Below are 13853 nucleotides of genomic sequence, written 5' to 3' on the forward strand. Positions count from 1 at the left end.
TGCTGCTGACATTCTTAACTGTGCATATATCAAACCATTATGTCAGCAATGACTGATGAGAATTAAGAGATGATGTTGTCTGTAGCGACCTAGTGTGCTGTACACCAGAGGGGAACACCCTTTTCCATGCTGGAGTAGAGACACAGGCAGACATACCTGCCCACCAGCGTGTCTTCACCCACGCAACCCTGTTATAACCACACTGGGCTATTTTTAACAACAAGGCTCTTCATTTGCCTTCCGCGTTAATTATTTAACACTGGGAAAGGTATGATGGTCAGATGTCAGCCAACTGTCACTTCCTTTGGACAACTGTGGCTAAGTTAATTAAACAGTATTTTTCCATCACACTACGATCATTAATAACAATCACCTCTGACGTTGTCCACTTCAACTGGTCCTTAGGGTGTAGTTAAGATTCACGTTTGGAACGGCAAGTGCTGTTTGTATTTCCATTGTACAAGTGATGTCATTAGTTCAAATTCCCTTTTGACATACAGAGTTATTATTAAAGTGAAATATACAGATAGATACATATATTTACTGTATGTTTTTCTTTGCTACTATGATCCAGATAAAGATATATGATCTGATACCCAGCCAGCTGGCCCAGGCAAAACTCAATATGCAACCGATTTAGCAAAACTCTAGTCTAGAATATAACTGGCTTACAGAAATAGATGTACAAAATTAAACATGTTTTTAGATAACTTTAGATAACACATAAAAAATGAAACCCATTTTAGTTTGACAATCCTGTGACAAGGATATGGATTTCATAGCATAGGGGTCCAAAATGGGTCACCTTTGTCTATAAATGGTTTTTCATACAGGTCTAAAAATCACATTCACATGAACCATTTCTCTACACATGAAATGTTTTTAAAATGAAAAGGGGTTGTGTGGGAATGTGGCTCAGTGGTAGCTAGCACTATAGTCCAATAAGCACACATTGTTATTCTCCTTAAAGTCTAAATTATCCTTTTTTGCATACAGAATGCAATGACCCTGGCCAGCAGCATCCCACCCTGCATCCCACTGCTGGCTTGCTTCTGAAGCTAAGCAGGGTTGGTCCTGGTCAGTCACTGGATGGGAGACTAGATGCTGCTGGAAGTGGTGTTGGAGGGCCAGAAGGAGGCAACCTTTTCTCTAGTCTAAAAATAATATCCCAAAGCCCCAGGTCAGTGATTGGGATATTGCCCTGTGTATGGTGCTGTCTTTTGGATGGGATGTTAAATGGGTGTCCTGACTCTCTGTGGTTACTAAAGATCCCATGTCACTTATTGTAAGAGTAGGGGTGTTAACCCTGGTGTCCTGGCTAAATTCCTGATCTGGCTTTCATGCTACTGCATCATCCCCAGCTTACAATTGGCTCTTTCCTCTCCTCTCACCTGTAACTATTCCCCAGGTTGTTGCTGTAAATGAGAATGTGTTCTCAGTCAACTTACCAGGTTAAATAAAAGACCCTACAGCAAACTAAACAGCAAGGAACCTACTAAAAAGAACAACATTTGAATCACACCGATACAAAAGCTGGAAAACATAAGTGACATAAAATGTTAATACTAAATCAAATAGCATAAACCAGGATGACACCTTTGGCTATTGCGTCACCCATTCCCTAACGTAGGAGTTAAACAAATTCCCAAACCGGTACTAGGTAGCTGTTTAAACAGATATCTTTCTCCCACACAACCACACACTCTCCTTATAACCACAAACAGAAGATATTCATTGACACAACATGCAGGCTACATTCACACCCACATAAAACCTCCATGTAAACACTTTCTCTTGCCATGGGTACTGTGATCAGTAGGTGGAGGAAATCAGTTATTTGCTTGTGTCTCAGGAGCTGTCATCGAACAAAACATGAAATATATTGAGTTGCCATGTGTGTACATTTCCCTTACGAAACAGCCCAACGATTTACTTCTGTTTTCTATACCCAATTACCTTAGTAGACCACTAACCTTTTTGCTCCTAGTATTCAACGCCACTGATCAGAAATATTGATAAAATGTTGCACAGTGCAATAACATACAATTAGGTTAAACCCAGTAGCTCTTTTGCCATGGTCAAATAAAATCCCAGTTGGTTTTGGGTACTGTAAAAACCTACCACCACAACCTGGACTCAGGGGTAGACATAACATAGTAAACATAAATCCGGGACACTCCAATTAGAATATGTTACGTTTGGTAAGGTATGCATTCATTTGTGGAAGTCCATCATCCATTTCATATGATATGTTCCGAATTACATTTCATACATTATGTTCCGAATTTACAAAGCGTTTGATATGTTACGAATTCCAATTTGTTGTGGCTAACGTTAGCTAGGTTAAGGTTAGGCTTAGGAGATAGGTTAAGGTTAGAGTTGGGGAAAGGTTTAGCTAACATGTTAAGTAGTTGCAAAGTAACTAAAAAGTAGTAAGTAGTTGCTAATTAGCTAAAATGACAAGGTTGTCCGTGATGAGATTCGAACACTCAACCGTTATATTCTACAAGACTCAATGGGTATATATCACTAATTTAAAAGTCCAAAAATGGATGAAGCAATAGCAGATTTCCCATTTTAGAGCTTATCATCAAGGGGAGACCAGAGGGGTATACTACAAAGCAGGATAAAGGAGTTTGCCAGCTAACTTGCCTAAATATTCTGATATAACTTTAAAGATAAGCTTGAAATGGGCATAGTCTAATTGTTTCAACAAGCAAGAACACATACCGAAGTCTAGCTGTTTTAATGAACCAGAAAATCTATAGTTATTTCTGGTTGCTTATCAAAGTTAGCTGGCTAACTTGTTGATCATGCTTTGTAATATACCCCTCAGTAGTTAGGTAAACCATGTGGAGTGATTCATTATGTTTAAGATCAGAGGGGAAAGAGTAATCCATTTAACTGCAGTGTAGAAACATCTTTCCATTACACACACTGTGACCACATCCACTGACAAAGAAATAGAAAACTTCCAGGGATAATGACACAACCTTTTTAGGCCAGGATTCACACTTAGGAACCCACGCACAGGGATAGTTCAATTGTCATCTATCCAACTTTCACTGCTTTACCTCAGGTTTCTCTTTCATTCAAGGAAGAATCCCAAAGTAGAAATCTGTTTTTTACAGAAATTAAATACTTTATTCACAGAAAGGCCAATATAAAGTATATGTTACTTGGTAACATATTTAAAAGGATAGTTCACCTAAATTACAAAATGACATATTGGTGTCCTTACCATGTAAGCAGTCTATGGACAAGGTAAGATTGCCTACAGGGGAAGGAAACGAATGTGCAATTTTGTAATTTGGGTGAACTATCCCTTTGAGGAGCAGTTTTAACATAAAATCTACCAAATGGTGCATCCAGACAGAATAACATAAAACCTATGAAGTGGTGCTTCCAGACAGAATAACATACAGTAAATGGAGTGTAATACCTTTCCCTAGGGCTACGGCCACACAGAGATTTTGTGTTAGAAAATTGCTTATTGAGCCAATGGGTTTGTATGGGAGTAATCCATTGACAGGTGATGGACAACAGAGAAGTGTATGCAACTCGTCTGAAAATTATTTACTTGAGTTTTTGAGGGACACAAAAATAAAAACAACATATGCCTGTAGCGGCTGTAGCCCAAGGGTCAATGTCACGTACGTCGTAGGAAGGAGACCAAAGCACAGTGTGCGTATCATTCCACATCTTTATTATATTGTGAAACTTATCCAAACAAACAATAAATTACAAACAAACCACAACAAAAGCGGTGCACCATGCACTAACTCAAAATAATCTCCCACCAACACAGGTGGGGAAAACAAGTACTTAAATATGATCCCCAATTAGAGACAACGATGACCAGCTGCTTCTAATTGGGCATTATACAAAAAAACCAACATAGAAAAAAGAAACTAGAACCCAACATAGAAAAATGTAAGTAGATAAAACCCCCCCAGTCATGACCTGACCTACTCTACCATAGAAAATAAGAGCACTCAATGGTCAGGACGTGACAGTCAAATCCTACCTTGACTCTTGCACAAAACTCATGCGTTAAAGAATTAGGCAAATGTTTGAGTTAGGAATTGACCCCACTCTATAAAATCATAATAAGTTATTTCATTTAACAACAATTATTGAACAACAATTGAATTCATTTTGATCAAGAAAGGAATGTGTAGCAAACAGTACATACTATGAAATTAATGTATGAATACATTCATATTGTACCTTTATTTAACTAGGCAAGTCAGCTAAGAACAAATTCTTACTTACAATGACAGCCTACGAACAGTGGGTTAACTGCCTTGTTCAGGAGCAGAACAACAGATTTTTACCTTGACAGCTTTGGGATTTGATCTAGCAACCTTTCAGTTACTGGTCCAATGGTCTAACCACTAGGCTACCTGCCACCCTGAAATAAGGTCAGCTTTGTCAGAAGGAAAGCCTTAACTAATACCTGCATGTTACAGGAGTATTGTATCCACAAGGATTTTAAAATGTGCCTTGAAACATGCACTGGTCCTACTAAAAGTAAGCATGGAAATAAATAATATAAATCCACACAGACTGCATATTTTTGGAATAGACACGTACTCCTTGTCTAGAGGAGAAAAGCACCAATATACATGGTAGTCTCTGTTGAACAGTCAATCAGTTCATAATTGTCTTCATTAATGGACACCCTCAGGAGGTCCCCTTCCTCCAGAGCAACCACCTGTCCCGTGTACACAGTCCTCGCTCCTCTCCTATTGTCTGGTATGCTATCCTTGACTTCCATGATAAGACAATTATCTTGGTAGCTATTGGAGAATTTCAGGACTTTCAGGCTAAGAAAATGGATCTCGCCAGATACCTTGTCTTTATCCGGCATTCGAAAGTTGACCCCTACGTAGACAAAGTATCGGCCTCCCTGAGGGACAACCAGAGCATGCTTTTTCTCATCATAGGTGAAATTTTGCATGTGCACCAAGCCAATGGCCTTGTGTTCCCATTGGATGTAATCTTCAGGCACTGAGTTGCACCTTGATGATGCTGGAGGTAGGAGAAGATGGAGAGGATCAGAGGAAATATATCCACTTGATATTCAACACACAAAAAGCCAACATTCCTGACAGCTGCCCTTGCACAATATTACCACAGCTCAATGTGCACAATATAGCCTATTTGCAAACTAAGCAGGAAGTTTGATTAGGCATGTGAATAACACCATACCCATACACTTGGGATTTCTCAGTGATATCCAAAAAGCATGTGGTTCCTTAAAGAGAATCATAAAGGCACATCTAGGCTACATGAGATAATACAATTGTATAACAATATAACATTTCTTTTTACAAAGTTGCAAACCTACACATCCGGTCCATTCACACGCAGGCATATATATATATATATATATATATATATATATATATATATATATATATATATATATATATATATATATAAAAACAGGCTTTACTAAGACATACTTGTCAGGTGAGCGCTTGGCTTCAGGTTCTGTCCTTGCCGATCTGGTAGGAAAAAGAAAAAAACGATCAGCGCATGCTTGCTTTACGCTGCTGATAGACGCGCCTCTCGAGGCTTAAATCATGAAATCAAAGGAATGTACTATGGAAGACATATCATACGAAATAGTTACATACCTATAGCTTGCTGTCGTGAGTATTCTGCAGGTTTGAGTGAATGCTACAAACACAAGTTAATTATTAATGGTCACCCACAGTAATGAAAGTTAAAGTTCCATTAAAATCTAATGCTAAAGCTCTCCGGCATCTGTCTGCCCCGTTAAAAACATATGGATGTCGCATTGCTTACCTTCTCATTACAGTCTCTATTCACACGCTGGGTAAAGACAAATACAGCTGCACAACCCAGAACCAAGAATAACGTGACAAGACGCAAGCGACTCTCCTGTCGCTTCATTTCTTGACAGTGTTTGACCAAAAGAACAACAGACTCTTGCTGCGCCATTGAAATCACGGTATCGTGAGGAATCTCGCTGTTCCTTGCGCACTTATCCATATCAAACCACCACTACGAAGTCTAAAGTAACGTTTTATCTTCTTAATGAAATACATCCGAATTTATAGTTCTGCTACCGCCTACGCGACTCGGCTCTCAGTGCCTTTCCCTGCACATGTGCCCCGGGAAAATCCCAGTCTTGCATTAACAGACTATCCCTCATGCTGGTATAAATGACCACTCTCAAATTAATCGACAGAGCTGTGGGTGTGAAGGTAGTATTTTATCATGCGCAAATGAAGGCAGTTCAATGTAGACAAAAGATGAATGACGCTCTTTTATCTTCTATTAATAGAGAGTTTCCTGATAAAAATACCTGTATGCCTATGGATGCGTAGCTAGCTATGTAGCCGATCTGTGTAGGACCCTAAACGTTTGATATACATATTAGTTCAGAACCTAGCTATGAACCTCAGCTATCATAGCCAGTTGTATCAACTTCAAAACAGTCTGAATGACATTAATGAAGCCTATGGATTGAGTAGAATGTAATATAACTTTGTGCCAAGGATGCAAGTCGCATATACACAGAGGTGTGAACTCAGTCACAAATATGATGACTTGCAACTCAACTTTAACATCAATAACTCGCGACTTAACTTGGACTTGAGCCTTTTGACTCGAACTGACTTGATACCCTCCCCAAGCCCAGATATTAAAAATGATGTTATTAAAAAATAGGGTGAATTCAGATGGAGCCCTTGGAAAGATGATACCCCAAATGATTATTTTCGGATATAAAGACTACGCTTTATAAACAAAAAAACGGATTGCAACTTGCAAAACATGCGCGAAGAAAATGACCGGCTTCCAATTTTGTAGCTCAATCTTGGGTGCAATGTTCACGTTCCCGCACTGACTGACTGTGTGGAGGCTCATTGATTTAACGTTACGTTAGCCTACATGCTACACTAGCAAATATATAAATTATATAGCTCTCGGCTGTATTAGCCACGATTTACCATTCTTTGTGCAGCTTCAAATGTCGAACAAAATTGGAAGTCTGTCATTTTCTTCGCGCATGTTTTGCAAGTTGCAATCCGTTTTTTGTCAGGTTTTTACAGTACCCAAAACCAACTGGGATTTTATTTGACCATGGCAAAAGAGCTACTGGGTTTAACCTAATTGTATGTTATTGCACTGTGCAACATTTTATCAATATTTCTGATCAGTGTCGTTGAATACTAGGAGCAAAAAGGTTAGTGGTCTACTAAGGTAATTGGGTATAGAAAACAGAAGTAAATCGTTGGGCTGTTTCGTAAGGGAAATATACACACATGGCAACTCAATATATTTCATGTTTTGTTCGATGACAGCTCCTGAGACACAAGCAAATAACTGATTTCCTCCACCTACTGATCACAGTACCCATGGCAAGAGAAAGTGTTTACATGGAGGTTTTATGTGGGTGTGAATGTAGCCTGCATGTTGTGTCAATGAATATCTTCTGTTTGTGGTTATAAGGAGGTTGTGTGGGAGAAAGATATCTGTTTAAACAGCTACCTAGTACCGGTTTGGGAATTTGTTTAACTCCTACGTTAGGGAATGGGTGACGCAATAGCCAAAGGTGTCATCCTGGTTTATGCTATTTGATTTAGTATTAACATTTTATGTCACTTATGTTTTCCAGCTTTTGTATCAGTGTGATTCAAATGTTGTTCTTTTTAGTAGGTTCCTTGCTGTTTAGTTTGCTGTAGGGTCTTTTATTTAACCTGGTAAGTTGACTGAGAACACATTCTCATTTACAGCAACAACCTGGGGAATAGTTACAGGTGAGAGGAGAGGAAAGAGCCAATTGTAAGCTGGGGATGATGCAGTAGCATGAAAGCCAGATCAGGAATTTAGCCAGGACACCAGGGTTAACACCCCTACTCTTACAATAAGTGACATGGGATCTTTAGTAACCACAGAGAGTCAGGACACCCATTTAACATCCCATCCAAAAGACAGCACCATACACAGGGCAATATCCCAATCACTGACCTGGGGCTTTGGGATATTATTTTTAGACTAGAGAAAAGGTTGCCTCCTTCTGGCCCTCCAACACCACTTCCAGCAGCATCTAGTCTCCCATCCAGTGACTGACCAGGACCAACCCTGCTTAGCTTCAGAAGCAAGCCAGCAGTGGGATGCAGGGTGGGATGCTGCTGGCCAGGGTCATTCCATTCTGTATGCAAAAAAAGGATCATTTAGACTTTAAGGAGAATAACAATGTGTGCTTATTGGACTACAGTGCTACCACTGAGCCACATTCCCACACAACCCCTGTTCATTTTAAAAACATTTAATGTGTAGAGAAATGGTTCATGTGAATGTGATTTTTAGACCTGTATGAAAAACCATTTATAGACAAAGGTGACCCATTTTGGACCCCTATGCTATGAAATCCATATCCTTGTCACAGGATTGTCAAACTAAAATGGGTTGCATTTTTTATGTGTTATCTAAAGTTATCTAAAAACATGTTTAATTTTGTACATCTTTTTCTGTAAGCCAGTTATATTCTAGACTAGAGTTTTGCTAAATCGGTTGCATATTGAGTTTTGCCTGGGCCAGCTGGCTGGGTATCAGATCATATATCTTTATCTGGGTCATAGTAGCAAAGAAAAACATACAGTAAATACATGTATCTATCTGTATATTTCACTTTAATAATAACTCTGTATGTCAAAAGGGAATTTGAACTAATGACATCACTTGTACAATGGAAATACAAACAGCACTTGCCGTTCCAAACGTGAATCTTAACTACACCCTAAGGACCAGTTGAAGTGGACAACGTCAGAGGTGATTGTTATTAATGATCGTAGTGTGATGGAAAAATACTGTTTAATTAACTTAGCCACAGTTGTCCAAAGGAAGTGACAGTTGGCTGACATCTGACCATTATACCTTTCCCAGTGTTAAATAATTAACACGGAAGGCAAATGAAGAGCCTTGTTGTTAAAAATAGCCCAGTGTGGTTATAACAGGGTTGCGTGGGTGAAGACACGCTGGTGGGCAGGTATGTCTGCCTGTGTCTCTACTCCAGCATGGAAAAGGGTGTTCCCCTCTGGTGTACAGCACACTAGGTCGCTACAGACAACATCATCTCTTAATTCTCATCAGTCATTGCTGACATAATGGTTTGATATATGCACAGTTAAGAATGTCAGCAGCACCTTGTGACTATTAGTCTTATAGAGAAAGCTAGACTAACAACTTTCTGCAATAACACTGCAACTCAATGCCGCGAACGACAGTTGGCTTAAGATCTCAGGGAAGTTGATATCACTGATGTACTCTAGCCAACACGCTATTGTTTCACCTCCACTACATTCACCGCTCTTTGACGTCCTCCTATTCCTCTGAACCTCCGCGGCCGGGCAGGGTCTTAATTGTTGGTGTTTTTTATTATTCTTTATTTAATCAGGGGACAACAACATTGAGAGCATGGTCTTATTCCAAAGGGTGCCCTGATCACAACAATACAATGTAAAACAAAACAACAACATTTATGAAAAACATTTACAGTCCACAGCTACTAGGTCCTCAATTAACACCCTTAAAACCTCTTACATCTAGATGTTCCGCTAGCAGAACACCTGCTCCAATATCCAATGATAGGGCGTGGCGCGAATTACAAACACCTCAAAAATCCCCAAACTTCAATTTTTCAAACATATGACTATTTTACACAATTTTAAAGACAAGACTCTCCTTTATCTAACCACATTGTCCGATTTTAAAAAGGCTTTACAACGAAAGCAAAACATTAGATTATGTTAGGAGAGTACCCAGCCAGAAATAATCATACACCCATTTTTCAAGCTAGCATATAATGTCACAAAAACCAAAACCACAGCTAAATGCAGCACTAACCTTTGATGATCTTCATCAGATGACACTCCTAGGACATTATGTTATACAATACATGCATGTTTTGTTCAATCAAGTTCATATTTATATCAAAAACCAGCTTTTTACATTAGCATGTGACGTTCAGAACTAGCATACCCACTGAAAACTTCCGGTGAATTTACTAAATTACTCACGATAAACGTTCACAAAAAACAAAACAATTATTTTAAGAATTATAGATACAGAACTCCTTTATGCAATCGCGGTGTCCGATTTTAAAATAGTTTTTCGGTGAAAGCACATTTTGCAATATTCTGAGTAGATAGCCCGGCCATCATGGCTAGCTATTTTGACACCCACCAAGTTTGGCACTCACCAAACTCAGATTTACTATAAGAAAAATTGGATTACCTTTGCTGTTCTTCGTCAGAATGCACTCCCAGGACTTCTACTTCAACACCCAATGTTGTTTTGGTTCCAAATAATCCATAGTTATATCCAAATAGCTGCGTTTTGTTCTTGCGTTCAAGACACTATCCGAAGGGGTGACGCCACGGCGCGTATCGTGACAAAAAATTTCCAAATATTCCATTACCGTACTTCGAAGCATGTCAAACGCTGTTTAAAATCAATTTTTATGCGATTTTTCTCATAAAATAGCGATAATATTCCGACCGGGAGACCTTGTTTTCGTTCAAACACTGAAAATAGAAAATGGAGTCTTCACATGCACGCGTGCACCCGTGTCATTGTTCTCAGATCGACCACTTTCCAAAACCCCTACTGTTTTTCAGCCAGGGACTGCAGAGTCATCATTCCCCATTCTGGCGCCTTCTGAGAGCCTATGGGAGCCTTAGAAAATGTCACGTTACAGCAGAGATCCTCTATTTTCGATAAAGAGGCTATAGAAGGACAAGAAATGGTCAGACAGGGCACTTCCTGTATGGAATCTTCTCAGGTTTTGGCCTGCCATATGAGTTCTGTTATACTTACAGACACCATTCAAACAGTTTTAGAAACTTTAGGGTGTTTTCTATCCAAATAAAATAATTATATGCATATTCTAGTTTCTGGGCAGGAGTAATAACCAGATTAAATCGGGTACGTTTTTTATCCGGCCGTGAAAATACTGCCCCCTATCCTAAACAGGTTAACTGCCCGAGTGGCACCAGAACATCTAATTGTAATGAGTCCTGCAAATTGTTCCAGCAGTGAGGCACATTAAAACTAAATACGGATTTACCTAATTCAGTGGGGACCTGAGGATCCTCAAGAGTTAACCAACTCTATTTTTATACTTCAACAATGAAGATAGGTAAATAGGAAGCTTGTGTAGTAGAGCGTTGTAAACAAAAAGGGAATAGTGACGTGATCTACGGGACTTTAATGAGGACTAACCAACCTTTTGATACAGGATGCAGTGACGAGTATTAAAACTGTCACCTGTGATAAAGTGAAGGGCGCTATGGTAGACGGCATCCAAAGGTTTATCAAATAATGAACCATGTTTATAATTAAGTGATTCAATTAATCAGGTAATAATTAACTCAGTAACCTGGGGCACCATGGGTAAAGTTTGTTTTAATGAGTTTCCATTTCCCAAATGAACTCAAAGAATATCAGAATATCGATTTTACAGCAGTCACTAATTAATTTATTTCCTCTACAGTCTCATCCTGAAAGTCGCATAATTCATAAATCTGCACAAACTCGGGTCTCACTAAATAATTCCATACCACACCAATTGAGTTGATTATTTATTTACTAACAAGCTAAATGATAATATAAGACACCCATACACAAACATACAGTCTAGGCTATTGATTAGAACTTAGTACAATGAAACAGGTCCCTAGTGGGCCAACACATTATGACACGTGTTACACAAAATGGGGATTTAGAAAGAGAGAGTGCACGAGAGAAAAGCATACTTGGATACATTTGTAAACTTTGCTTAGTTTAGCCCTAACACCTTGCCCCGAAATGTCGCTCTTATGGGTCAGAATATAATGATATAATTACTTGTCGAAGGTCTCCGTTGGGGTCTCTTTTCTCCTCTAATGGCGGCACATCTTTTGTCACCGGGTGTAAGTCTTTGATTGTCCACACGATGTCAGTGTCCTGTCTCTTCGTGGTCTGTTTCCTCGCCCTTGTTCTGTAAGAGGGGTCTTCTGAGGACGGCTAATCAGCCATGTAAATGGTTCCAGCGTGGGAATGAAAGCAGTGTAGACACAAGATTCCTTGGAGAGAATAACCGGGTGGTCCTGCTTGAATTCATCTTCTTAGATACAGATACATCTACTCAACCTTCTTAGATACAGATACATCTACTCAACCGTAGCATTGATTGTTAAGAGGTTCCTTTGTCTTCTTCAACCTCGTGTTGCGTTTTGGGGTTGCGACTAATCGTACACCTTGTCTGCAGCGCGTGGTCATCTAGTCTGAATTGTAAATTCTTAACTCTGTGGCGGATGAATCAGAATTAGTTTGGTAACATAGATAATTAAGATGATTTATTTGTATAATATGCTTATGTGAGATACTTGTCATTAGAATGTATCCCTTTGGACTTTGGTGTTGGCAGTTGTACTTCTTCCCTCAGCTGGGGCTCAGTCACTTGGGGCCCAGAGAGGGGAGAGGTCAGAATGGAACATTGTCTTCATATGTGAATGTGTCTTTACCTATTCTTAAACCATGTGAAGGGATGGAGTGATTAATGGGGAACCTGGCTGTGACTGTTAGCTATCGTTGCTGTTTGATGTTTTGTTTATAGTGGTTCATTTAATTCAATATTTATAATGAATCCACAACCTCCGCTGCATCTTGGTTTTCTTGCGACGACAGCCATTACAGAATTACCCACCAACAACGGACCAAGCAGCGGAGGAAGGAGAAGCGCCAGGAGAGGAGCGTTCAGGATTCATGGACTTGGGAGGATATCCCGGACGGAAAGACCATGGGCTCAAGCTGGGGATTATCGCCGCCCGCAGTGGGAGATCGAGGCGGTGAGAGCTGAGAGGCGCTGGTATGAGAAAAGGGAGCGCAGCAGACACGAGGCAGCCCCAAAACATTTTTTGGGGGGGGCACACGGGGAGATTGGCGGAGTCAGGCGGTAGACCTGAGCCAACTCCCCGTGCTTACCGGAAGCAGTGTGGTACTGGTAAGACACCGTGTTATGCTGTGGAGCGCACGGTGTCCCCAGTGCGCGTTCAAAGCCCGGTGCGCTACATACAAGCCCCCCGCAAGTGCCATGCGAGTGCAGGCATCGAGCCAGGGCGGATGGTGCCAGCTCAGTGCGTCTGGTCTCCAGTGCGCCTCCTCGGTCCAGGTTATCCTGCGCCGGCGTTGCGCACTGTGTCTCCAGAGCGCTGGGAGACCAGTTCGCCCAATGTCTCCCCAGCCTGGTGAGTCCTGTGCCTGCGCCCAGGGCCAGGCCTCCTTCATATCTCCCCAGCCTGGTGAATCCTGGGTCAGTGCCGCCGGAGCCGCCAGGGACGCCCGCCAGCCGGGCGCAGCCATCGCCGCCCGCCAGCCGGGCGCAACCAGGGTCGCCCGCCAGCCAGGCGCAACCATCACCGCCCGCCAGCTGGGCGCAACCAGGGTCGCCCGCCAGCCAGGCGCAACCATCACTGCCCGCCAGCCGGGCGCAACCAGGGTCGCCCGCCAGCCGGGCGCAGCCATCGCCGCCCGCCAGCCGGGCGCAGTCAGGGTCGCCCACCAGACCTTTGGCGCGGCCAGGTGCGCCACCTAAGAGGGTGACGCCAAGGGCGGAGCAGAGGCCACGTCCCGCACCTGAGCCGCCGCCGTAAGAAGGCCCACCCGGACCCTCCCCTTCAGAGTCAGGTTTTGCGGCCGGAGTCCGCACCTTTGGGGGGGTACTGTAACGCCCTGGCCATAGAGAGGGGTTTTTTGTTCTTTATTTTGGTTAGGCCAGGGTGTTACATTGGGTGGGCGTTCTATGTTCCTTTCTCTATGTTTTTGTATTTCTT

At 41.4% G+C, this 13853-nt stretch overlaps 2 protein-coding genes across 2 annotated transcripts in view; one reads left to right on the forward strand and one right to left on the reverse strand.

Moving 5' to 3' along the window:
- The window catches only part of LOC106570023 (UDP-glucuronosyltransferase 2B31), a 32740-nt gene that overhangs the window by 11452 nt on the left and 7435 nt on the right, over positions 1-13853 (forward strand). The gene's annotated exons all lie outside the window — the stretch shown is intronic.
- Positions 3686-6368, reverse strand: LOC106570078 (lymphotoxin-alpha). The gene is made up of 4 exons (XM_045693132.1): positions 5818-6368; positions 5646-5688; positions 5472-5513; positions 3686-5034 (listed from the first exon to the last, which is right to left on the reverse strand). The coding sequence occupies exons 1-4, from the start codon at positions 6022-6024 to the stop codon at positions 4604-4606; spliced, it is 723 nt and encodes a 240-aa protein (XP_045549088.1). The 5' UTR covers positions 6025-6368; the 3' UTR covers positions 3686-4603.

The sequence above is a fragment of the Salmo salar genome, chromosome ssa01 (genome assembly GCF_905237065.1).
Source record: "Salmo salar chromosome ssa01, Ssal_v3.1, whole genome shotgun sequence".
Classification (NCBI taxonomy): Eukaryota; Metazoa; Chordata; class Actinopteri; order Salmoniformes; family Salmonidae; genus Salmo; species Salmo salar.